This window comes from Cryptococcus neoformans, chromosome 1 (assembly GCF_000091045.1).
Source record: "Cryptococcus neoformans var. neoformans JEC21 chromosome 1, complete sequence".
Lineage (NCBI taxonomy): Eukaryota > Fungi > Basidiomycota > Tremellomycetes > Tremellales > Cryptococcaceae > Cryptococcus > Cryptococcus deneoformans.
This window is the reverse complement of record NC_006670.1, coordinates 46,819-68,506: the sequence shown is the minus strand read 5'-3', so window position 1 is coordinate 68,506 and position 21,688 is coordinate 46,819. Positions and strand designations below refer to the sequence as shown.

The following is a 21,688-nucleotide window of genomic DNA, read 5'->3' as shown; positions in this document are numbered from 1 at the left end:
TATTGATGACTGCTGTTTCACCTGTCTCGAAGAAGTCACGCACTGCGTACTGGTACATGAACTTCGGGCCGAACGTAAACAAATAACCGATGACTAGCGCGGAGAGGGTTCCGTTCCGCGGACAGCGGGAGAAGGACTGCTCGCACTAAGTCCTGTCACAGTACGGCAAAGGTTTCCGAACGGATGCAACGAATGACAGCAGGAAGACATTTAGAGAGAGAGAGGGAGAAAAGATACATTGATAGTTCAACAAGCTCTATTTTCATCCTAGCCTATAGTACAAACGGAAGCCTAAACACTTCTTAATATACCCGATTCTCGACCTTGCCTTCAAAGGCATTGACGAGATTTTGAACCATGGCGAGACACGTAGCCTGCTGAACAGATTCGCATGCAGCTCCGATATGCGGCCTAAGAAGGCGGTTAGCATTGACTTCACAGCAGCTTCTGTAGCACGCACAACATCAATACGCGCTCACTAGCGCACAAATCCGGATACCTCTCCAAGCTCGGGGGCTCCACGGTAAAAGCATCGAGACCCGCCGCAAAGATTTCTTCGTTAAGAAGCGCTTGAGAAAGATCTTCCTCATTGATAATTCCGCCTCGGGCAGTATTGATCAGGATCGCAGTGGGCTTCATGGTCTTGAATTGGGGCGCCGAGATCATATTTTCCGTCGAGGGAGTTAGCGGCACGTGGATCGTCACAATATCGCTTGTTGTTAAGAGCTCATCTATCTCTGAGACCTTGTGGATTGAAGCATTTGGTATGGCCGAGTGCCAGGTGTCTAGGGATTTGAGGTATGGATCGTAAAGTACGATCTTACCTGAGAATGCGCCAGCAAACATTTTCGCAACGAGCAGGCCGATATTACCACCACCTGAAGGAGGTTGTTAATCCAGCTGCACGAAACCATGGATACAGATATGATATACTCACCGATAACGCCCAGCGTCTTTCCGTACAGCATTTGCCCTTTCCATCCGTCTAGCTTCGTCACCGAGGCACCCTTCCGTATCTTACGGTCAATCGAGGGGGTTTGCCGCGCCAAGCTACAAGAATTGGTCAGTTCTCAACTTCTATCTGCATGAGAGTTTCAGCACTCACGATAGCATCATTCCAAAAGCAAGTTCTGCCACTGCCTGAGCCTGAACGCCACAGAGTCAGAAGGACGGTCCTCACTGGTCATACTTCCGCTTACTCACGTTCACTCCGGGGGTGTTCATGACAGGAATTCCCAATTTTTTGGCATTCACAATATCGATCTTGTCCACTCCGGTGCCCTGCTTGGAGATGTATTTCAATTTTCCGCCCTTCATGGAAGTGGCTCGTTCCAAGTCTTCAGCCGTAACGTATGAACCTCGAACGAGCAAGCCTTGGGCTTCCTCTTGCCATTGGTTCTCCCCTTCATGGCCGGGAAGCACCAGGTCAAAATGTTTCTCAGCGAGTGTCAAGGCTTCAGAATGAAGGGGATCCAGGGCGAAGACTCTGGGCTTCACATGAGCTCCACACGTGCCGTTGGTACCATTTATGTGATGCCCATTTGCGACACCATTGAGGATGCCGTTTTGGCCTTTGGTTGAGGGGGAGATTGCCATGTTGACTGGGAATTGTAAAGTTCGATGAGTTAGTTGTGAAACCAGTTGAAAAGAGATGTCAGATCAAGATCATCGCCGGTCCTTTTCTAAACAACATGTCCCCAGCCAATCCTTTCCGCATACCATCTCACAGACTATGATTCCACACAGCAATGCAGAAATGGACGAGTTCGTGTTCGTACCGTTCCGCGCGTCAAAGTGGATCCCGAAGAGATAACGGAGCCGATCGCGGAAGGGGAGCGGCATGCTGGTCTAAGAACAGCACAACACGGAGCGGCACCGTTCCGATGTTTTTCCAGATCATGTGATCTCGCAATTCACGATCCCTTACTTTGCAAACTCCGTCCTTCCAGCTTTCCTCTCCGTCCACAAGCCATTCAAACATTACAAGAACCGGACCAAACAGGGCGAACGAGCTCGTAGATAACAAGCATCAACGTCCCGCGGGGATCCACGGAACCTGTTCCGATTCACTGTCATAGCCCCAGGGAGCCCCACGGATTTCCATCGAGAAACAGTATATATATGTTAAAAATGAAAGCCGTTTAGATTCGGATTTCCGGGCGATAACAGTTTCCAAAATGACCGATATCTCACAATATCAAGACAACAAGGATTACTCAGGACATTTTGAGAACGATGATGTTGGGACAATCGAGGTCCCCATCAGGGACCAGTACGAACCTGCCTTCATCCGCAAGACGACGCGAAAGGTGAATAAACGATGACTGGTGCAACAAAATGTATGAGAAGCTGATTCGTGGGAAATAAAAATAGCTCGACTTCACTCTTTTGCCCATCCTCACCTTGATGTACCTTTGCTCGTCTCTTGACAAGAGTAATCTGGGAAACGCAAAGACACTCGGAATGATCAACGACATCGGAGGCGATACGACTGGCGATAAGTACGCCCTGCTCAACGCCTTGTATTATGTCAGCTACGCCCCATTCAGTATGTTCACCGACTCTTCAATCCTTCATATAAACTAACTTTCCAACAGTGGTGCCTCTTGCGCTGTTGGGTAAACGAACGCGGATGGCAAAACTGCTATCGATCTGTGCTATTTGTTGGGGTATTTCCGCAACTTGCTTTGCGGCAGTGCGAAACTTTAGCGGTGCCTATGCTTGTCGCTTTCTAATTGGTCTCGGAGGTGAGTTGACATGGCACCTATTGTAGGTGACCCCTCCGGTGCTAACAATCCAAATCTAGAGGCGGGTTTCGTACCGCTCATCCAAGTTTACCTTTCGAGGTTCTACACCCGACGTCAACTGGGCACCCGAGTGGGTATCTGGCTTGCAATGGCCCCAATGGGGTGAGTCTTCCACACAAGGCAGATATGTAACATCTTTAAACATGACTGACTGTATCTCTTCCCATTTAAACAGCGGGTTTTTCAACGGTATCATTGCATACGGTGTGGCATTCATCAAGAGTCCGCACCTCGAATCGTGGCAAATCCTTTTTTTGATCGAGGGAGGAGCGACCTTCTTGATCGCCATCATCGCTTTCATCATGTTACCAGAGGACATCGTCCGATGCCGATGGCTATCCCAGAGACAGAAAGACTACCGTGAATTTGCATTCTTTTGACCTGATGGGTCGCAAGATGACTAACAATGTTAGTCGTATATGAAAGGTCATTGTCCATGGCCCCTGAATCCAATGAGGTGAACTGGAAACATGTCAAGGGTACTTTCATCCGATGGCAACAAATCGTTCGTAAGTGTAACTCCCAAGTTCAAGCTGCCCCGGAAAGTCACAGCCGAGCTCTACTGATCTACACTTTCCTAGCCGTCTTCATGAACATGTGTCAGCAAATTACCGGTGCACTGTTCTCGGCTTTCCTGCCCACCTTCTTGTCGGAGAACGGTTTCGAAGGTGCGAACGCTCAAATTGCTACTCTGGCTCCGTACGGGTCCGCTGCTGTGGTAAGTTCTTTGTTCTGCCCTGTATCGAGTAAAGCCCGTTGGCTGATTCCCCGCCGGAAGTGCATGATCATCGCATCTATGATTTCGGACAGATACCGCAACAGAGGATGGCCCACACAATTCGGCTGGTGGTTGTCAATCATCGCTTTCGGAATCTACCTCGGTGCTCCGTACACTAACCGGTCTGCAAGGATTGCTGCATTGATCCTCGGTGAGACCGGCCACTATAGTGAGCTTTCCTCGATTCTGTCAGCATGAAAAGTCGACTGACTGGAGTTCGCAGTTGCGACTCCATTAATCGTCACTTGGACTGCCAACAATGCGGGAAGTGAATCTCGACGTGCCGTGGCAGTGCCCCTTGCCGTGTCATGCGCTCAAGCCGTAGCGTAAGTTTTTGATTGCTGTCACTGCGTCTCGACCCGTATTGACACTGTTCATCAAGCGTTGGGTCAGGCTACCTGTTCCCCGCTAAAGACAAGCCGGCCTACCAGATGGGTTCAGCCGTAGTTTTAGGGCTCTCTATTGCCGGGTCTCTCTTTACTTTCCTTTACCAAGGTTTGATCTGGAGAGAGAACAAGAAAAGGGATAAGGCGGAAGGTGGCCCTCCAGCATCTGACTTCGTTGCCGAGACCAATGTCTATGCCGATGATGCTCCAGGATTCCGATACATGCCGTGATCGGGCGTATCAGATGATTTTAATCGTATTGCAGCTCTGTCACTGCGGTCAATGTCCGGGAATATGTCTATGGGTAAAAGTGCAATAGTGTAATGACAGTTGTATCACATGTATATCAATCGTTAATTTCACAGTCATGGCATACAATGAAGATCCGAACCATCCCGGCAACTTGCAGGGGCAACACATCACAACGCTGCCAACCTATAAGCGCTCACAACAGACTTCCTATTCATGATCAGGACAGAAGCAAATACAACCACACCGATGGTATTCCTTCGAAGTGCTTTGGACCGCGGTAATTTCGGCTTATACAATCGGTTCTATGAGAAAAGCCCTGTCAGATCCCCTGTGTTTGCTACCCACTAACGTTCCTCTCACCAGGTAGCTCTCAATAACTCCCTTGATGCTGCACTTGCACTCCCAAGTATACGCTCAGGATCATGTAGATTAAAGTTGAGTTGGCTTTCCCACCACATGTTACACCCGTTGAAGAACATACTTAGCAGCATGCAGCAGAGATACAGCCTCGGATACATTGTCGGACAAATTGAGGTTGATCGGTGTTTGTTCGGAAAAGCTACAGAATGGGATGCACTAGGCGGTATTCAGTTTCTTCATTCTGCAGTTTTCATATGGTTATCTGAAAGTGATCTTTCTTGGACGGATACACGGCGATGACGGGCTTAACTAGTCAGTTATTAGATCCACCGAATATCATAACGGGGTCCGTTTACTTGTACACTATTGCTTTATTCTTGGCATTGTTCCTCCTGGAAGTTTGCCAATTACTTGCATGATAAAAAGATAAAGAAGAAGAGACCATTAAATGCATGAGCAAGCTTATTGGAAGTATTTCATGGGGCCGCGGGGACGATCATCATCTCGACTGCTCAAATACTACTGGACTTGGAATGATTTTACGAGTGCATATTTCGGTGACTGTGTTTGACTGATCAGCCAAGTGTGGTTGAAATCGAATTGGGAGCTAGACGGCCCAATATCAGGAATAACAAATGGAAAGCCGGTTGTTTGGCAATTTGCAACATGCGCAAGCATCGACTTTATTATTATGTGATCAGGCTGCAGGGGCCCTCACGAGACAACGAGACTGCTGAGACAAGGAGATTACAGATGATTACGTGGCGTAAATCAAACAACAAAGATTTCCCAATCATATTCTTCCAAAAGATCTAACCAATCCATATGCAATTGTCCATCCTGATTTCTCGCCCAAACTTCATGAACAATTTTCCGTGATCGCTCAACGTTGAGAAACCCGTACTCATGTCTGTTATAGCGAATCATTGGGTCAGTCACCTTGTCCTGTTTTAGATTGAGCATTCAGACTTGCAAGATATCATCATATATCCGCTCCACCGTCTCGCGATCATCCAGTTCGGCTTTATCCTGTCCTCCGGCAACACAGCACAACGCCGTCTGGAATATCACCCAGTGGGCTGAACATAACCCTGGCAAGCTCTGATCTATCATTGTTTCAAGCAATGAAAGGGATTGCCGGACGAGGAGGCGAATGTGCAGAGATGAAGGGGGCTCACAGAGGACATCGTGGTGGAGTTGGATGAGGCATGTCAATCGGAATGCTTCGTGCAGGTAACGATGAGGCTTGACATGCGGTTTAGCTAACATTTCCAAAATCAATGGTTAGGCTTATATAGACAAAAAAAGTATAGAGAACGTACCAATTAAGAGCGCATCGAGTCTCTTCTTTTCATCTGTTAGATCCTTCTCCAGCTCCATCGCTCGCTGCAACGCATCAAACAAGTCTTCGTCACTCCATCCTTTACCTCTCCTTCCTCTTCGTTGTCGCACTAGAGCTGCAAGGCGATGCATTGTGGAGAAAAGCGGTAAGCTGGCCCCAGTGAGGGTATTGAGAGCTTCAAGGTTAAAACTGCAGTAGTGGCTAACGAGGGAGGAGGGGACCATGGGAGCGCGATTGAGGATGAATGAGCCCTGCGAAAGTGGTCAATTGCGTCTTTTCTTTTGAGAGTAGAGAATTCTTATTTACCAGAACATCATGATATAGGACATTCTCAAAGCTGATAAGTCATCAGGATTAGGCCCTTCAGCTGAGAGATCAACCTACAACTGGTGATGCATTGACTCGGCTTGGAAGTCTTTCTCTGTCCGAAAGACAAATGGTACGAGCACAGTCAGATGCCGAACCACCGTATCGAATCCCCATACATCACCACGGCATATCTACAGTCATGTAAGCAATGTATCCATAGAGCGAGAAAATAAAAACTCACCTTGAATTGCATCAGCATCAGATTAGACGCCAACAATGTCATATACTCTCTATTCTTTTCATGATTAGGCATTGCTCCGCTCCTTCTCTCGTTACCATCTCCATCAAACAAATCTCTCATTCTATTATTCACCAATGTTGCCGACTGCGAACTAAATTTTTCACTCGCTGCTTCGTACTTTACGAGTCCTCTGTTCACAGCATGTCGAGCCGCCCACGCAAGGATAGACAGATGTAACCCCTGACCGGCTGATCCTTGCCCAGCGGCCATATTTGAAAGCTTTGTAAATGCTTCAAAGGCATTTGAGGAAGCATCCCCGGTACAGGAAACAAGTCTAGCGAGAGAATCGTGGAAGTAGTGTAAGAGGGCGGTTTGGGGCTGGCTTGTAGGAGTGCCTCGATCGCTACGACGAGATGGGGAATGAAAATGTGAAGGGGACTGACGACCAGATTCGGGACGAGAAATGGGTTGAGGAGGCTGAGGATCGGAGGGACCATGGGATGGAGCCGGATGAGAAGCGTCGACGTGATCTTGGGATGGGGGTGTAGGTTGCAAGAGGTTGTTGAGAGAGTCGAAGGCGTTAAACGTTTGCGTAGTGGGTACTGCTAGGCAATCAGCAGCCCATAGTTGGAGCATCGACTAGAAGGATGAATATCAATACTAGGTCAATCATGTAGGGGGCTACATACCTCGTCAAGGCTGCAACTACCATTTAACCAATCCATCACCTCGGCTTCTGTGTTCAGTTCCGGTGGTAGACCAACTTCTGGGACTGCAGATGCACTATAAATGGCATAGGGCCGAACATTTCGTTCATTCATTTGCAATCCGGCCCGATCTTCTTCTATATGTCCAAAGATACGAGTGAAATCCTCCAGAGTATTCGACGCCGAAAGAGGTCCAGCAGCAGCAGTACTCGGAGCAGAAGCTTGCGAAGGGGTGTAGGAGTGAGGCAGTATTGTGGAAGTTGGACCGTAAGACATATACGGAGATATACTATGGGTCATGTTATCGAGATCTGTAGGAGGTACGAAAGGGGATTCGCTGACAGCCGGCGTTTGAGATTGTCTTTGCGAAGATGATCGAGGAGGCTTGGAAGCTGATTCTGACGGCCAACTACATTGCTGCCCATTAACGTCAGTTATTCAAGGCTCATATCATGATAACAATGTCTGAACTTGCAATCTTCAATCGGGTACACGCCTGACAGACAGGTTTTGCCATATCACAAAGTTTTCTCCTCTTGCGGCATGTAAGACATCCCAATCGACTCCGTGTAACCTTCCGCCTTTTTCTCCCAGGGCTCAGTGTTTGATTTCCGTTTGCTGGTGATCCAGATACAGCTTGGGGTGCTCCATTGTTCGAAGATGTAGCAGCAGAGTTCGCATTCGTAGTAGATGTCGAAACGTTTCCAGGAGTGACAGGTGATGCCAACACGTCGGGCGACGACGCTCGTTGCTGTGGCGACATGATCGCAGGTTACAGAGAAGTAAAACAGACAGAGAGGCTTTTTATGGGTGTTTTTAAGCTTCCTTGGAACGAGATTGAGACGGCAGTGACAGTACAACAAAAGACCTTGTTATGATAAAAATGAACGGGGAATTGGGGCATTCGTCTGGCGGGCGCTTCGATAATAGCTTGCCGCTAAAAAGTCGTGACGTTTTAGCCGAAGACATGCAAGCCCCCCGAGACTGATATCATAAAGTTGTCATCTAGCCGCCCGCTTATTCCTGCCCGACGGAGACCAGAGCCAGCATCTATACGACACTGCTTCTTTTTCAAGTTAAACATCATATACGTATCAGTGGTCGGTAGCCGTAACTCGAAAAGTAAAGGAATGAAGTTCTGTCTTTGAAGATCATTTGCCACATGATGCACGCAGATAGCGATACATGAATGAACAACAACGAAGGTGCAGAAGGGGAGGAGAAGGCCGAGTAAACTGGTCCTTTATCTGCTGGGTTCACCCGTATACGGCTTGGGCGTCCACAGACATTTTATTTCCATCGATAGGATCGTCAGAGAAGTCTTTGAAAAGCAAGGTTGTACGATAATGCTTCACAGATCATTTGTGAATGACTACAAAAAATTAAGCTGGAATTGCACAGACGGTCAAGTCCGAAAGAGGACCTGGGGGGATTTGCAAATCCTAGGCCAAGGCCGATTGGCTCGTTGGCGCGCGGAGTCGAAATGGGATGCTGATCACGCAACGACTTTTTTTTTCCTTAGATATAGCAGTTGCGCCGGGCCTTCGTCGAGCACATCTCATCGAAGGAAATCCGCCCCTTACTTACTTTTTCTCTTTCTCTATCTCTTTCTCCCCAAGAAAAGTATACCCAGCTGCACCTATATCTGAGCAGTGAGTTCCCCCAGTTGATATCCTTCCTCCTTCCTGTTCGAGTAGCTTGGGGCGGGCAGACGTTTTACGGGGGGTTCATGGTCCGAGCTGGATACGTAACTTCGACTCGCAAAAAATGGCATCCGCGCCTGGCGTCAACAAATATCAATCCATGGCATACTTGCTGACGAAATCACTATCTTTACCATTTTAGCCAAAAGCTCGTTATATGCCCCGTATCTCAGTCCCTGCATTCGCAAAAACCGTTTCGTCCAGACTCAACTTTACATCTACAAGAACACTCCTATACACTCGCAGAATGTCTACAACCCCGAACGCTGTTATCCCTCAGGCGAAGAGGATGTTTGACGGTGCGACGCACAAGTTGGATGTGTGGTCCATCTTCACGTAAGTCCAAAATTCGTCTTCCGCCTGACAAACCGGAGTGATGCTTAAATAAAGGTACGTTTTAGCCCCGCCAACGTCCCCGCGGACTGTATCAACCTCGGTCAAGGTTTCATGAACTGGGCTCCTCCAGACTGGATCCGTGCCGAATCTCACGAGTCTATGGACCACGACATTATGTCAAACCACTATTCTCACCCTCGAGGTAGGCCTAGGTTGTTGAAGGCCATCAGCAAGCACTACAGCCCTCAGTTTGAGAATATTGTTGCCCGAGGAAAGGACTTGACTAATGAGGAGATTTTGGTTACTTCCGGTGCCAACTGCGGTGAGTTGTGTTTTGATACGATACAGATGCACAAGAGGGTAGAACTGATATGGGGTGTAGGTATGTTTGCCGCTCTCACGGCGCACTGTGAGCCCGGAGATGAAGTCATCTGTATCGAACCCTACTTTGACCAGTACTTTGCTTCTATCCACTTCCAAGGTGCCAAACCCGTCTTTGTGCCCCTTCACCCTCCTACCGGCAAAGGTATCAAGCATGGCGGAGACTGGACGCTCAACATAGATGAATTTGCCGCTGCGTTCACTCCCAAAACCAAGGCGGTGATTATCAACACCCCTCATAACCCGGTTGGCAAAGTGTTCACCAAGGAGGAGTTGGAGCAAATTGCCAAGGTTTGTATTGAGAAGAATGTTTTGGTGCTTGCGGATGAGGTGTACGACTGTATGGTGTACGACGGGAATAAGCATTTCAGGATTGCTACATTGCCTGGTATGTGGGAGAGGACTTTGACTGTGGGATCTGGTGGAAAGTCGTTTGCTTGTACCGGTTGGCGAGTTGGTGAGTCCATCGATTTCCTTTTTTTCTTGTCCTTTTTTCTAGGTCAGATGCTGACTCGGTATAGGATGGCTCATCGGTCCCCCCCAACTTACCGCTGCTACCCTCGCCGCGCACAGCCGAATTGTTTTCTGCACCAACTCTCCTATGCAAGAAGCGGTTGCTATCGGTCTCGAAAAAGCTGCTGAGCACAAGTTCTTCGAGGAACAAGTCGCTGCTTACGAAGAGCGCCGAGACATTCTTTGCTCGTACTTTGACCAAATTGGTTTGAGTTACACCAAGCCTGAAGGATCATACTTTTTGTTGGTGGATATTAGCCCCGTCAAGGTGCCCGAGGGTTACCCTATCGTAGAGACCTGTAAGGGCCGAGGAAAGGACTTTGAGTTTTGTTGGTGGTTGTGTCAGGAGCTCAAGGTGGTAGGCATTCCTCCTTCCGAGGTTAGTACCATTTTGCTCTCTTCAAGGAGGTGCTTTGCTGATATCTGTGATAGTTCTACAGCGAGGAGCACGTCAACATTGGTGAGAGGTTTGCTCGTTTCGCTTTCGTGAGTCGTCTTTCCTTGTAGGCTATAATAGCATGTAGCTGACGGCTTGTGTAGTGCAAAGACCCCGAACTTTTGCATGCTGCGGGCAAGAGGTTGCTCAAGCTGAAGGAGTACTTGTAAGGAGGGGGATGAGGCATAGGAATAAAAGTGGGCAGAGGGGTTGTACATGCATTCATCGGACATTCGCGGTACTTGCGAGATCATTGTGCTTAGGTTCTGCACTGAGGAGCGCCCAGTATCATAAATAATCCCGTGTCTGGGTAGCAAGGGGCATGCTGTATACTTGATAGTTAGTATGCGGCGTTGAACGATGCGATAACTATGGGAGTGAGGGCGATACGTAATAAAGAGTAAAGGATGGTAGATAAATAAGGGACGGGGTGGAACAGACTGCCAAGCCAAGAGTTGCTGTTTTTACATTTGTGCCTGATGACGGGCGCAGACGTCCGCAGGGAAGGGATCTTGATTGCTTGATGTTGGGATGAAAGATGAAGGCAGCTCTTTCAATTGCAGGGCGCTGTATACATACTCCCTCCTGCAGCCGTTTTCAGCCCCCATTACGCCCTGCTTTGTCCCGATCTCAGCCCGCCACCACAAAATCCCATCAACACGCACATAAGCCACGCTCCGACGCCAAACGAACGATCGATTAGAAATTAGTGCACCGCACTATAATCTCCCCGCTTTTACGCTTTTACGATCGAGCATCATAACAGAAAAACAAACCATGTTTCACCAAAGCAGGTCCTTTCTATTTTCGATCTATACAAGCTAACCAACAATGTCGCTTCCCCGCCGCGTCTCCTTCCCTCCAGACACCCAAGAGGACCCTCCAGTTAGCGACTCTCCGTTGAGCTCACCGAAACTCCCAGAATATGACCCCCAATCATCCTCCACCACGCCTATTGTATCCAGCAACTTGCCTACAGACACAGCCAATACTGCTTCTGCTGGGCCACGCCGACGCCAACAACCAAGCAGACAAGTCACGCTAGACGCACGTCCACCCTCCGCCGCCAGGCGTGGAACTACAGAAAGCGCTCGGACGCAGCACAGCAGGGCAGGCTCAAGACGGACGTCGAATAGTTTAGATCCCAACCCAGGTCTGATAAGGCGAGTTACGACGGTGCTGTTTACGCCACCGAAGAAGATTGGTAAGGCACCGACGTATTGGGGAAGTATAAAAGCTGCGATAACAAGCACTTGGTTGTGAGTCTGTTGGAAGCATGACAAAGGAAGTATGACTGACTGAACGGCGCAGAAATATTTTGCTTGTGTTCATACCCATCGGATGGGCGCTCTATCTTGCAAAGCATAGCGGCGGAAAGGACAGCATCTCTGACACTGCTGTTTTCTGCTGTACCTTTATCGCCATTATCCCTTTGGCCGGTTTGCTTGGGTTTGCCACCGAAGAGGCGGCTTTGCGACTAGGACAAACACTTGGTGGTTTACTCAACGCGACTTTGGGAAATGCCGTCGAGTTGATTGTTGCCATTCTTGCTCTTATCAAGGTGAATTGAGTTGCTAGCAGAAATTAAACAAGCTGAATCCTCTCAGTGCGAACTGCAAGTCGTGCAATCATCACTTGTCGGCTCCATCCTCAGTAACATCCTTCTTGTCCTCGGCATGTGCTTCTTTGCAGGTGGTGTCCGATTCGCTGAGCAAGCTATCAAATCTACCGCCGCCCAGCTCAACGCATCTTTATTGCTCATCGCGGTTATTGCCGTGCTCATCCCATCTGCTTTCCATTTTTCCATCAGCTCGAGTACGAGTAACACGGATGCTAGCGAGCTGGCCAATGGTGAGGGCGCTGATCTGTTGTCGATGAGTCATGCTGTATCGATCTTGCTTTTGATTCTGTACCTCGGTTATTTGCTCTTCCAAATGTGGACTCACGCCGTAGGTCGTTCGTTCGCCTCTATGTTATCGCCAAGTGCTAAATGCCCCTTTCTAGACTTATTATGTCGATGACGCCGTAACAGGCTCGACTCAATACCCGGAAGCGATCACCAACGTCTCTGAGAAACTCAAGTTCCGCAATTTCCACCGTAGGAAGCACGATGAAGAGGAAGGCTACTCAACGGCGACGACGGTATCGGAAGCTACTGTTCCTCCTAGCGCGCGTCCCGGAGGTGGAGAGGTGCCAGCGACTCATGGTCCTGGGACCGTTGCTTCTGAGACTGGGAATCGGGTTGAACATGAAAGCGAGGAAGAGGAAGAGGAGGAAGAGACGCCGCAAATGAATGTCGTCTGCACTATCGTAAGCATTTCCCCATCAAAAGTAGTATGGAGTCGTATTAACCGATGACCGTAGGCTTTGATGGTCATTGACACCGTTCTTGTCGGTGTGACGGCCGAGTTTTTGGTTGACAGTATTAATGGTATGGTCGAAAGCAATCCTAGTCTGTCTGCAGAATGGGTCGGTTTAATCTTGCTTCCTATCGTGAGTAATTCCTTGCCCACAGCAGTCCTCATTGAGCTTTCCTTCTTACTGATGTGGAATGGTTTGTAGGTTGGTAATGCAGCAGAGCACTTTACAGCTGTGTCAGTGTCCGTGAAGGACAAACTCGACTTGTCAATCTCCGTTGCTGTATGTTCTCATCGACTTTTTGATCTTCCCCGTTTGCCTCTAACACCACATATTTTCAGGTGGGATCGTCGATCCAAATCGCCTTGTTTGTCATTCCCGTCATCGAACTGCTTGCTTGGACTATTGGCAAGCCCATGACACTCCTTTTCGACCGTGAGTCTTCATCTTTGAACCAAAAAAAAAAAAAAAAAAAAAAAAAAAACCAACGCCGCTGTGGAGACTGACTTGATCTTTTGGTTGCATTTCCATAGCTTACGAGTCTATCGTACTTTTCTTATCTGTATTGATCGTCAACCAAACTTTGGCGGACGGACGATCAAAGTGAGTTCTCTATAGACACGCTTTACGTTTTGTTCAGAGACTAGCACTTGCTAACCGACCAATTCATGTAGTTGGATGGAAGGTATGGTCTTGATGATGCTGTATATCATCATCGCTGTATCGTTCTGGTACTATCCCGTACGTCTTGATCTTTTCCCCTCCTTTTTTGACTGTGCTGACAAGCGTGCGGTACGGGCAATAGGGATCAACCACCGCGACATTATTAGGTTGTCAAGATTCATCCAGCGTCACCGGCTAAAAAAAAGAACTTCATTTTCATTTCGATATTCAGCATGTGTAGCATAAAAAGATCCATCTTACCCATCATGTTCTTTAATGCCAACTTGTAATGTACATAAGACGGAAATGTTTATGGAGATCTTCGGCCCCTTTTTATCCTACCCTGAGCTTCTTTATACCACTTTGGCTAAAACCATATACCGGATCTCATTTATGACTATTATTGACATCGCAAGTAGCACACACGCCGGTGAGATAAGTAGATTGATGTATGCTTTCTTGCCCAGGTTCAAAAATTGTTGTGGTTCATCATTGTACTTTTCGAGTCATCGTCCTTGCTCCTTGCTGCCTGTGCTTCTCGACAGTACATGCGACGACAACTGAAGCTGATGCACATTTTAGAAGATATGGTAAGTTAGGAAGGCACGGATTAATTCAAATGGAGTGTTTAGAATAAATATAGTAGTAGTGAACTGAACAAGGCAAGCTTGGAACAAGTGTGGAGCAACTACTTCGAATGACATTTCTCGGCATTCTCTAACAACTGCTCCGTTAAAAAAAGCGACTGTATTAATTAAAACGTATCTCCTCTATTCCGCTTTCCATTATTCCTTGATCTTGTTTCCAGCTCCACGTCGCGACACCTCTACTTCTTTCCTGACTCCATTCTCAACAAGTGACACATGACTGGTTGTTAAAATAGGGAAAAAAAAGATAGAAAGGTAGTTTACGAGAAAGTGATGGAAAGAAAAGAGGATAATAAAAGTGACGAATCATTGACTATTGGGGAAAAATACGTCTTATTAAAAAGTCGGAAAGACTCGTATACGCTATGATAAAACGAAAAGAACGTCTTTTTTTTTGTGGGTTTTGAATTTCACATAAGAAGAGGGAATGTTTTCTTTTTTTGGTGTTTGGTTGGGCGTCGTGGGGTATATTATTATTAAAAGCCAGAGACGAAGGCAAAGCTAAAGAAAAACATCGTTTCTAAAACTCCAATTCTCTCTTCTCTTTTTTTTTGGTAGTCGCGATAGCCTATGTCGGGCTGTGAACGACTGTTGGTTGAAATGACGTTATTGTATCTAACAAAAAGAGTTGCAGTAAGCAAAAGAAAAAAGAAAAAAAAAAGTGGGAAAAGCAGTCAAGCTCGCATGAGACATGGCGAGCTGATGATGAGAAGTGAGCGAAGCGCGAAGATAAAAACATGTTGACGCGCGATTGACGGAAATTGTTGTTGCGGGATGGTGGATGGAAGGTGGTTGTGAAAAAAAGTGAAAAAGGGTGCAATAGGCTGCCAAGACCAATTTAATGGCCGGCAGCCGCGAAAGAGCTATATGGATGCGCCGCATCAAATCGACGTGATCTACTCCCCAAAAACACCGGCTTCAGCATGAATAGTAAACGAGGTAGTAAGTTTACCACCTAGCAGCGGTAGCCCACCGTTTAGGTCCACACATCGACGCGCCTCCGCCACCCATAAACCCAAACTCTGACACCGCCGAGGCCGGCTCACGCATGATAGACATTCCTGGTTCAATCTGGGCACCGACAGCGGTATGGGCGTAAGAGGGATAGCCAGGTCGGTAAGAAGATGAGTGGCGATTGATGGGTGTTCGCTTGCGCTCAATCTTCTGACAGCAGCTAGGATCGAGGTAGACTGGGAAACCGAACGGGTTGTGAGCGTGGTGCCACCTTTTGTTGGCGGCGGTAGGCGCGTTCCAGTCGCCGTGGGCACGGGGACGACCAGCAAAGGTTTGCGAAGCCGTGGGGGTGGTGGAACGGGCGCGGACAAAAGAGGTAACAGGAACTTGAGTAGGCGCTGAGACCTGGACTCGAGAATCCTGTCGGGGTGCCTGTAACGCAAAAGCCTTCTGCTCACGAGCATCAGTACCAGAAGTAGATCGCCTCATCTCGGACGCAGTAGGCAACCACTTCTTCGCTCCGTCATACTCCAAAAACTCTTCTTCATCTTCATCCTGCTCCAAGACCTCTTGCTCGACCTCGTCCATATCCTCATCGTTCAACAACATTTCAACATTCCTCTCGGCACGCTCAAGTTCAACATCATCCTCACTCCCACGGGCAGACCAGCGAGAGTTGGCGAGTTTCTGGTCGTGGGCATAAGAGCTGGCGAAAGAGACCCAGTCGCGCGAGGTAGCTTGGTCGGCGGCGGCGGGAATCTCGTCCGAAGAAGAACGACAATCAATGACGGGCTTGGAGTAGGTTTGCACAGCGTGAGCAGCAGGATCGGTAAGCTCGACCTCATGAGCCTCCTTGGCCATCCTGTCAAGGATGGGATGGATGATCGAGTCAACTTCATCCCGGTGACGCTTAAGGTCGAGAGCGGTGAAAAGCTTGTTGACATGATCGACCCAAGATGGGACGGGAACGTAAAGAGAAAAGTTGAAATCAGCAAGAGCTAGACGCTCCATCGCGTCGATTTGAGAAATGGGAACAGAAGTAACCTCAGTCCTGTGATTTATCAGCATTAATTCATCGAACGTAGGCTGGAAAGAAGAACATACCATGACTTGGTCAGGAACGAGTTGTCATCCAACCACTTCCCAGCCAAAATCAAACCCAACATAGCAACCCTCTTCTCAACAGCTTCAGGCTCGCAAGAAACTTGCTCTCTCAAAAACTGTCTCAGTTTGGTACCCTTGACACCATCCCCTTCGTGCAATCCCAAACCAGCAAGGAACCAAATACCGGCAACAAGAGCGCTAGGAGAGATGGTCATACGCTGAATCATGTCCAGGATGAAGCTGACAAAAGTGGCGGTAGGCTTGACAGAATGAGCCCAGGCGACGTTCCAGGGGTCACGAACTTCGTACTCGGGTCGACGAGCAGAAAGTTGGTGCGCAAGGGGAGCAGAGGGAGGAGTAGTCATACCCATTCGCCCCCAGTTCCTAGAGTAGTCAGGAGGAAGAACACCGACTCTCATGTAAGAGTCCTTTTCACGTCCAGCGGGACCCCACTCTTCATCAGAAGCACCACCTGTACCAGCTCGGAACTGACCAGGGACGATGAGAAGATGAATAACCTGCTGAGCGTACCAGAAGGCGAAAGCTCCGTTGATGGCGTCGGCGCTAGGCTCGACAGGCGCAGGGGGTGCTACATAAATATGCTCGGCATGGCTGGCGGGGTAGCGGTAAGTGTCGTGAGGAGTAATAGGCCTCTCAGGAAGCTGGACGTACCGCGCTGGAACAGCAGGAGCTCGATAAGCGGGCTCATAGTTGGACCAGGTAGGGACTTCGGCGCGAGGAGGGGACCACACAGAGCGTTGGGCGTGGTAATTAACGGGATCCGGGAACTCGCGCTCAAAGAGATAAGCCTTGCTCTGCTGGGTGCCGATTGCAGCCTGTTGCGCCGCAACTTGCTTGGAGTACTCGGCTGCAGCCCTGGCCTCGGCGTCGTACATCCAGTCGGCGTTGGATGAATAGTTGGTGGTGTCAAAGCCGGCAGGAAGAAGACGGTCGTTAATACTGCTAGGCTGGTGTCCCCCGTACAGAGCGTTCTGTGGTTGCGAAGGCGGACGGAAATTTTGCAGGCCATTCAAGAAAGGAGGGTTTGTCATAAAGGGCGAAAGTTCGAAGGAAGGAGTCATAAAAGGAAGATGATCTATCAGTAAGACACCTGGTGCCATTTCCTTGTCGAAACTTACGTCAACCTCCATTCCGTCGGCAGGCGCCTCGTTTCCAAAGGTCGCTACTTCACCTGCCTGCTCGCCGTTCAACAACTTGAAAAGCTCCATCTCGGTTCTTCCCCTGGCCTCCTCTTCTCGCCGCTGCTTAATTTGTTGCCCAACGGGCCTCTCGTACATGTAGGGCATGATGTCGGAAGAGGGTGAAAACCCCAGGCGACCCAGGGGCCGAGGCACAACTTCTCCTAAAGGAGGAAGTGGTACCGAGGAGAGAGAAGGTGGGATAGAGTCGGTAATTGGGTTAATTAAGAAGTCGGGTCGCTCAGTTAATGGGATGGTAGAATGAATAATACGAGAAGGAATTTGAGATCCGTCGTTGACGAGTCTCAGAAAGGGCACGCGTAGGGGAAAATACGCGTAGGGGGGAAGTTGGTGGGGTGGGGTGTTGTTTGTTTAGCGTTTGTGAAAAGCAAGGAGCAAAGAACACCAGTTAAGGTGTGCAGAAGATTGACAACTGCGATGCGCTCGACCTGCTAGCCGTAGACCACTAAGAGAGAGATGACCGAGAGGGGCGAAGAAAGAGTCGGTTCGGATCGAGCTGATTCGATAGAGAAGGAGTTAAAGTAGAGGCTGTTGGATCGATTATGGGTGGCGCGGACGGTGAGGAAAAAACATATTGGCGTGGTGGCAAGATATTTATATGATACGTGTGAAATCGGTAGCAGAAGGAGTGATAAAGGCGAAAGGCGGCACACAGTCAGCGGAAACACGCACGGACCGCCAAATGAGATGCTTTTGCTGACTCACCAAAAGAACTTCCCGCTACTTTTTTCTATTTCCTTCTAGATCTGGTTAATACTGATCCTAGCTGCTTTCTCCTAGACTGCCTTATATGGATGCCTTGGTCTTGAAAAGAAAAGAGTCGGCAGAGACAGAGTTTCCTGAAGGAGGTTGAACTCTGTATACCGATTTTTGTTATTAGTGGATGTGTGGAAAGAAAAGAGGAAGAAAGAATGACGGATATGCGTGGCAATCAGCCAAAGTCCCCCACAGCGAGACGCGAAACACGAACATTGAAAATTACGTTTCGGAGATTTACGGCATTATACGATGTGGCGCGCGTCACTGGGTATTGGTTTGGAGGATACTTTCATGCTCAATTGCATCATGGATGGAGCAGACAAGTCCCGGCCGTGACGCATGAGTGAATTGATATGCACTGATGACTTTGAGTAGATAATAAATGATTGTAGAAGATTTGATGCTGAATGCCTCATATTTTATTAGTCCAGCTGGAGATAGCGATGGCAGGAACCAATTTGAGAGGAAGATAGACGCGCTAAAACATTTTCCATCTTCGTTCGTTGAGTGACTTCCTATTGGCTATGCTGCCTTCCAGCTCCTGTCTCTTCATGTTGTAACCCACGTCCGCCATACATACGCGTCATAGGGGCTATCTGGTACCTCAACTCTCAATTTATAAGAGCTGGTACTGGAGATAGCAGCCTAAAATGTTTTACCTTCTATCTCAGACCCGTCGGCATCCACGATCCAGAAATCGCGCCCTACATACTTACAGTAAAGGATCCAGCAATGAAACGTGAGAATAAAAACCGGCATGGCGCTGCTCACAGAGATTTTTCATTTGTCGGCTGCTGGCAAAAGCTGACAAATCAAGTTATCAAAATGTATGTTTGTGTAATAATAATGACCCCCTCTCCCCCTCCTCCGCTTTATGGTGGTGGTATACTCGAATGAGTCCAGAATTTACTCCACTTGTCGGACCATCGCGTTCGCCCAAACTCGACAGTCCTCCACAATGCCTCCTTGAAAGTGCATGAGTAATCAAGAATGTCGCTCCTTGCAACATTTTGCCTCGCGCAGCAGCAACACCATTCTCACCACCACCACCATCCTCCTAGCATATGCTCTGCTATTGTGACAACGTATGCAAGGCTTATCCCTCAACGGCCTGACGTCATTCTTTAGTCCCAGTGTACGTGATCAGCACACAACCTCCCAAAGAACCGCCGCACCTTGAGAGATCGATCTTAACAAGAAAAGATTGAAGGTCACATATACCAACTTTACCGGCGGACTCTTCCCAATTGGTTCGATGACTCCTCCTCCCCAGGCGTCATTGGTTATTTATATTTTCCTCTCTTCCACATCAGTGAACCACTCGTATTTAAATTTTGAGACTTTGTTCGTCACAGAAGAGGAAGCATCCGAGTGTATTATTAATGATCCATAGACCCAAAAGGTTTTTTGCAACCCCATTCACATTTCTTGCTGGTGTTTCCTCTTAACCATCCTTTTTATACATTTATTTGGCTCCTTCGGTTTTTCCAAGCGAACCACCCTTTCTCTCCCACCATCAATTGGTGGTGGCGGCGTTCTCCACCTAGAGGGAAATCGCATCACGCCATATCACCTCGAGTTTTGCAACTCGCTATTAGACGATTAGACATCATGCATTTCCCATATTATATGAATTAGAGAGCTATACAGAATTATCAGTACGGGAACCCGCTTTACAAATACGCTTGGCTGAAGCCTAACCGATGGAGACGGTGGTGACTCCGTCCTTTGGTTCTTTTCGCAAGGATTCGCTAGGAATGGCGACATTATTCAGAATATGACTGTACGCTTTTACTTTTCCATTTTTCGACTAACATCACGTACAGCGCACGCACCGGAAGGGATGTACAAAAAGCATAAGTACTTCGCACAGATTCGCCACTCGCCCGTTTTCTTGGTTTATCTAATAATTCATACTTGTACTCTCATAACTCTTCGCTAACACAGACGAATGGCTTTTGCCGAACTCATATCCACAATGCTTACACGTACACCTCAACCACCTCCTTCTACCAACACCCACGCTCGTGCTACCCAGCCACGCTCTTCCAAAATTTTCAACACTCCCGACTCGGACATTGTCCCCTCCATTCTCTACGTCGACTCTTCTTCCACTTCAAGCTCCCATCCCACACGGGGCCGAACATATTCGAGGACGTATGAGTGGTATGAAGCTTACCAAGCTGAGCGGGAAAAGAGGCGAGGAAGTAAGGGTTCGACCAAGTCTACTTCAAGTGGTGGGAGCGCAAGGGGCAGAAGGAGTGACGAATTGGAAGTTGTCGATCCGCAGACTATCAGCTTGCATCATACATTACCAAGTGTAGAGGATGAAATCAAGATTTCTTCCGCCCCGATCTTGTATCTTCCTCCTCTCTTATCTCCTTTACCGGAACATGGGCACGAGCATGACCACAACCACGACAATCATCACGATTACGAGCATTCACAAGTAGAAGTCAGAGAGGTTATCGGACTTGACGACTCTCGTCAAACCCTTTCCGAATCTAACGAGCAAGTCGATCCTCTTCGAGATTTTACCACTCGGCTGCCTCACATTGATCCGGCGAGCCTTGCCCTTCACCAAACGTTACATCACTTCAAGCCGTTGAGTAATGCCTATGCCTCCTTGCCTTATGACAAAGCCTTCAACTGGTCATCCTTAGTGAGTCTATTAAATCCCTTTCTACCACTATTTGATTGAAAAGCTAACCTCTGATTAATTTTCTTGCAGAACCTACCCAAGTCTACTGAAAGAGAATGGTACTGCGTAGTTTTCCGCTCTCGTCGCAAACCCGAATCTGCCAACTTGTCCCTTTACAAAGCCGACCGCGAAGCGCACGAGGAGGCAGTAAAGAACGGAGGTTTGATCATGTATTGGTATGGTGTTCCTGATGAGACCGGGTTGAACTTGGCTACTTGCATTTGGCAGTCGTAAGTCTCCTCCCCTTTACTCTCATTTGTTTCAAAGGATGGAACTGATTGGTTTTCTTCTTAGTCGACGACATGCGATAAAAGCTATCTCCGGACCAAAACATATCTCAGCTATGAAGCAAACCAAGGGCGCGTACGAGACATATAGTCTGGAGCGATGGGTGTTGAGCACGGAGGTCGGGAACCGAGAGGTCAAGTTGCGCAAGTGGGAGGGTGGTGAAGTCGGATGGTAGTCATTCTCCTTGAGCGATGGTGATGTTGCAGAGGAGTAGTAAAGAACAGAGGATTAAATGTTGTATAGTCATATATGTAGATTAAAATAAAAGGACAATGTTCATACTCCTTATCATCGTAGTAAATGCAAACGAATGCCATTATTGCCCTCGACTGACTTTCCGTTTGTTCTCAACGCTGGACATCAACCTCCACATTGTAATTTGATCCCGTTCCACCCAGGCAGCGAATGAACGACGCTCTAAAGAATCTTTCGGGACAAATCTC

General features: G+C 48.2%; 7 protein-coding genes across 11 annotated transcripts; 4 read left to right on the top strand and 3 right to left on the bottom strand.

Annotated features, from left to right (window-relative positions):
• Nucleotides 1–268: 268 nt before the first annotated feature.
• CNA00220 (D-3-phosphoglycerate dehydrogenase, putative) lies at nt 269–1,640 on the bottom strand. The gene is made up of 5 exons (XM_024656135.1): nt 1,204–1,640; nt 1,106–1,146; nt 938–1,050; nt 461–878; nt 269–411 (listed from the first exon to the last, which is right to left on the bottom strand). Exons 1-5 carry the CDS (start codon nt 1,594–1,596, stop codon nt 303–305), a joined length of 1,074 nt encoding a protein of 357 aa, XP_024511813.1. The 5' UTR covers nt 1,597–1,640; the 3' UTR covers nt 269–302.
• Nucleotides 1,641–1,944: 304 nt separating this feature from the next.
• Nucleotides 1,945–4,305, top strand: CNA00210 (hypothetical protein). Its single transcript, XM_566456.2, has 10 exons — nt 1,945–2,309; nt 2,374–2,548; nt 2,598–2,747; nt 2,807–2,909; nt 2,983–3,167; nt 3,221–3,316; nt 3,389–3,525; nt 3,586–3,754; nt 3,809–3,911; nt 3,968–4,305. The coding sequence occupies exons 1-10, from the start codon at nt 2,178–2,180 to the stop codon at nt 4,200–4,202; spliced, it is 1,485 nt and encodes a 494-aa protein (XP_566456.1). The 5' UTR covers nt 1,945–2,177; the 3' UTR covers nt 4,203–4,305.
• Nucleotides 4,306–5,050: 745 nt separating this feature from the next.
• On the bottom strand, nt 5,051–8,047 carry CNA00200 (transcriptional activator, putative). The gene is made up of 8 exons (XM_024656134.1): nt 7,658–8,047; nt 7,165–7,599; nt 6,476–7,114; nt 6,310–6,425; nt 6,232–6,262; nt 5,906–6,176; nt 5,557–5,845; nt 5,051–5,493 (listed from the first exon to the last, which is right to left on the bottom strand). The coding sequence occupies exons 1-8, from the start codon at nt 7,943–7,945 to the stop codon at nt 5,355–5,357; spliced, it is 2,208 nt and encodes a 735-aa protein (XP_024511812.1). The 5' UTR covers nt 7,946–8,047; the 3' UTR covers nt 5,051–5,354.
• Nucleotides 8,048–8,718: 671 nt separating this feature from the next.
• Nucleotides 8,719–10,790, top strand: CNA00190 (aminotransferase, putative). Its single transcript, XM_566451.1, has 7 exons — nt 8,719–8,834; nt 9,028–9,221; nt 9,287–9,543; nt 9,604–10,059; nt 10,124–10,494; nt 10,548–10,601; nt 10,656–10,790. The coding sequence occupies exons 2-7, from the start codon at nt 9,043–9,045 to the stop codon at nt 10,719–10,721; spliced, it is 1,383 nt and encodes a 460-aa protein (XP_566451.1). The 5' UTR covers nt 8,719–8,834; nt 9,028–9,042; the 3' UTR covers nt 10,722–10,790.
• Nucleotides 10,791–11,102: 312 nt separating this feature from the next.
• Nucleotides 11,103–14,019, top strand: CNA00180 (calcium ion transporter, putative). Of its 2 annotated transcripts, XM_566450.2 has the most exons (11): nt 11,103–11,341; nt 11,417–11,810; nt 11,863–12,112; nt 12,159–12,500; nt 12,556–12,861; nt 12,916–13,044; nt 13,114–13,191; nt 13,251–13,344; nt 13,443–13,512; nt 13,584–13,650; nt 13,715–14,019. In XM_566450.2, the coding sequence occupies exons 1-11, from the start codon at nt 11,329–11,331 to the stop codon at nt 13,769–13,771; spliced, it is 1,800 nt and encodes a 599-aa protein (XP_566450.1). In that variant the 5' UTR covers nt 11,103–11,328; the 3' UTR covers nt 13,772–14,019. The 2 variants fall into 2 exon arrangements, with proteins under 2 accessions (XP_566450.1, XP_566449.1); XM_566449.2 differs by having other exon boundaries at nt 11,103–11,810.
• Nucleotides 14,020–14,252: 233 nt separating this feature from the next.
• On the bottom strand, nt 14,253–18,372 carry CNA00170 (expressed protein). 3 transcript variants are annotated; one of them, XM_566447.1, is made up of 5 exons: nt 18,203–18,372; nt 17,417–18,025; nt 16,278–17,269; nt 15,193–16,224; nt 14,253–15,115 (listed from the first exon to the last, which is right to left on the bottom strand). In XM_566447.1, exons 2-5 carry the CDS (start codon nt 17,582–17,584, stop codon nt 15,058–15,060), a joined length of 2,250 nt encoding a protein of 749 aa, XP_566447.1. In that variant the 5' UTR covers nt 17,585–18,025; nt 18,203–18,372; the 3' UTR covers nt 14,253–15,057. The 3 variants fall into 3 exon arrangements, with proteins under 3 accessions (XP_566447.1, XP_024514112.1, XP_566446.1); XM_024656040.1 differs by having other exon boundaries at nt 14,253–16,224; nt 16,278–16,889; nt 16,950–17,269; XM_566446.1 differs by having other exon boundaries at nt 14,253–16,224.
• A 1,517-nt stretch (nt 18,373–19,889) lies between these two features.
• On the top strand, nt 19,890–21,512 carry CNA00160 (conserved hypothetical protein). Of its 2 annotated transcripts, XM_024656039.1 has the most exons (5): nt 19,890–20,039; nt 20,083–20,116; nt 20,204–20,918; nt 20,988–21,187; nt 21,252–21,512. In XM_024656039.1, exons 2-5 carry the CDS (start codon nt 20,100–20,102, stop codon nt 21,418–21,420), a joined length of 1,101 nt encoding a protein of 366 aa, XP_024514111.1. In that variant the 5' UTR covers nt 19,890–20,039; nt 20,083–20,099; the 3' UTR covers nt 21,421–21,512. The 2 variants fall into 2 exon arrangements, with proteins under 2 accessions (XP_024514111.1, XP_024511811.1); XM_024656133.1 differs by having other exon boundaries at nt 20,083–20,918.
• The last annotated feature ends 176 nt before the right edge of the window (nt 21,513–21,688 follow it).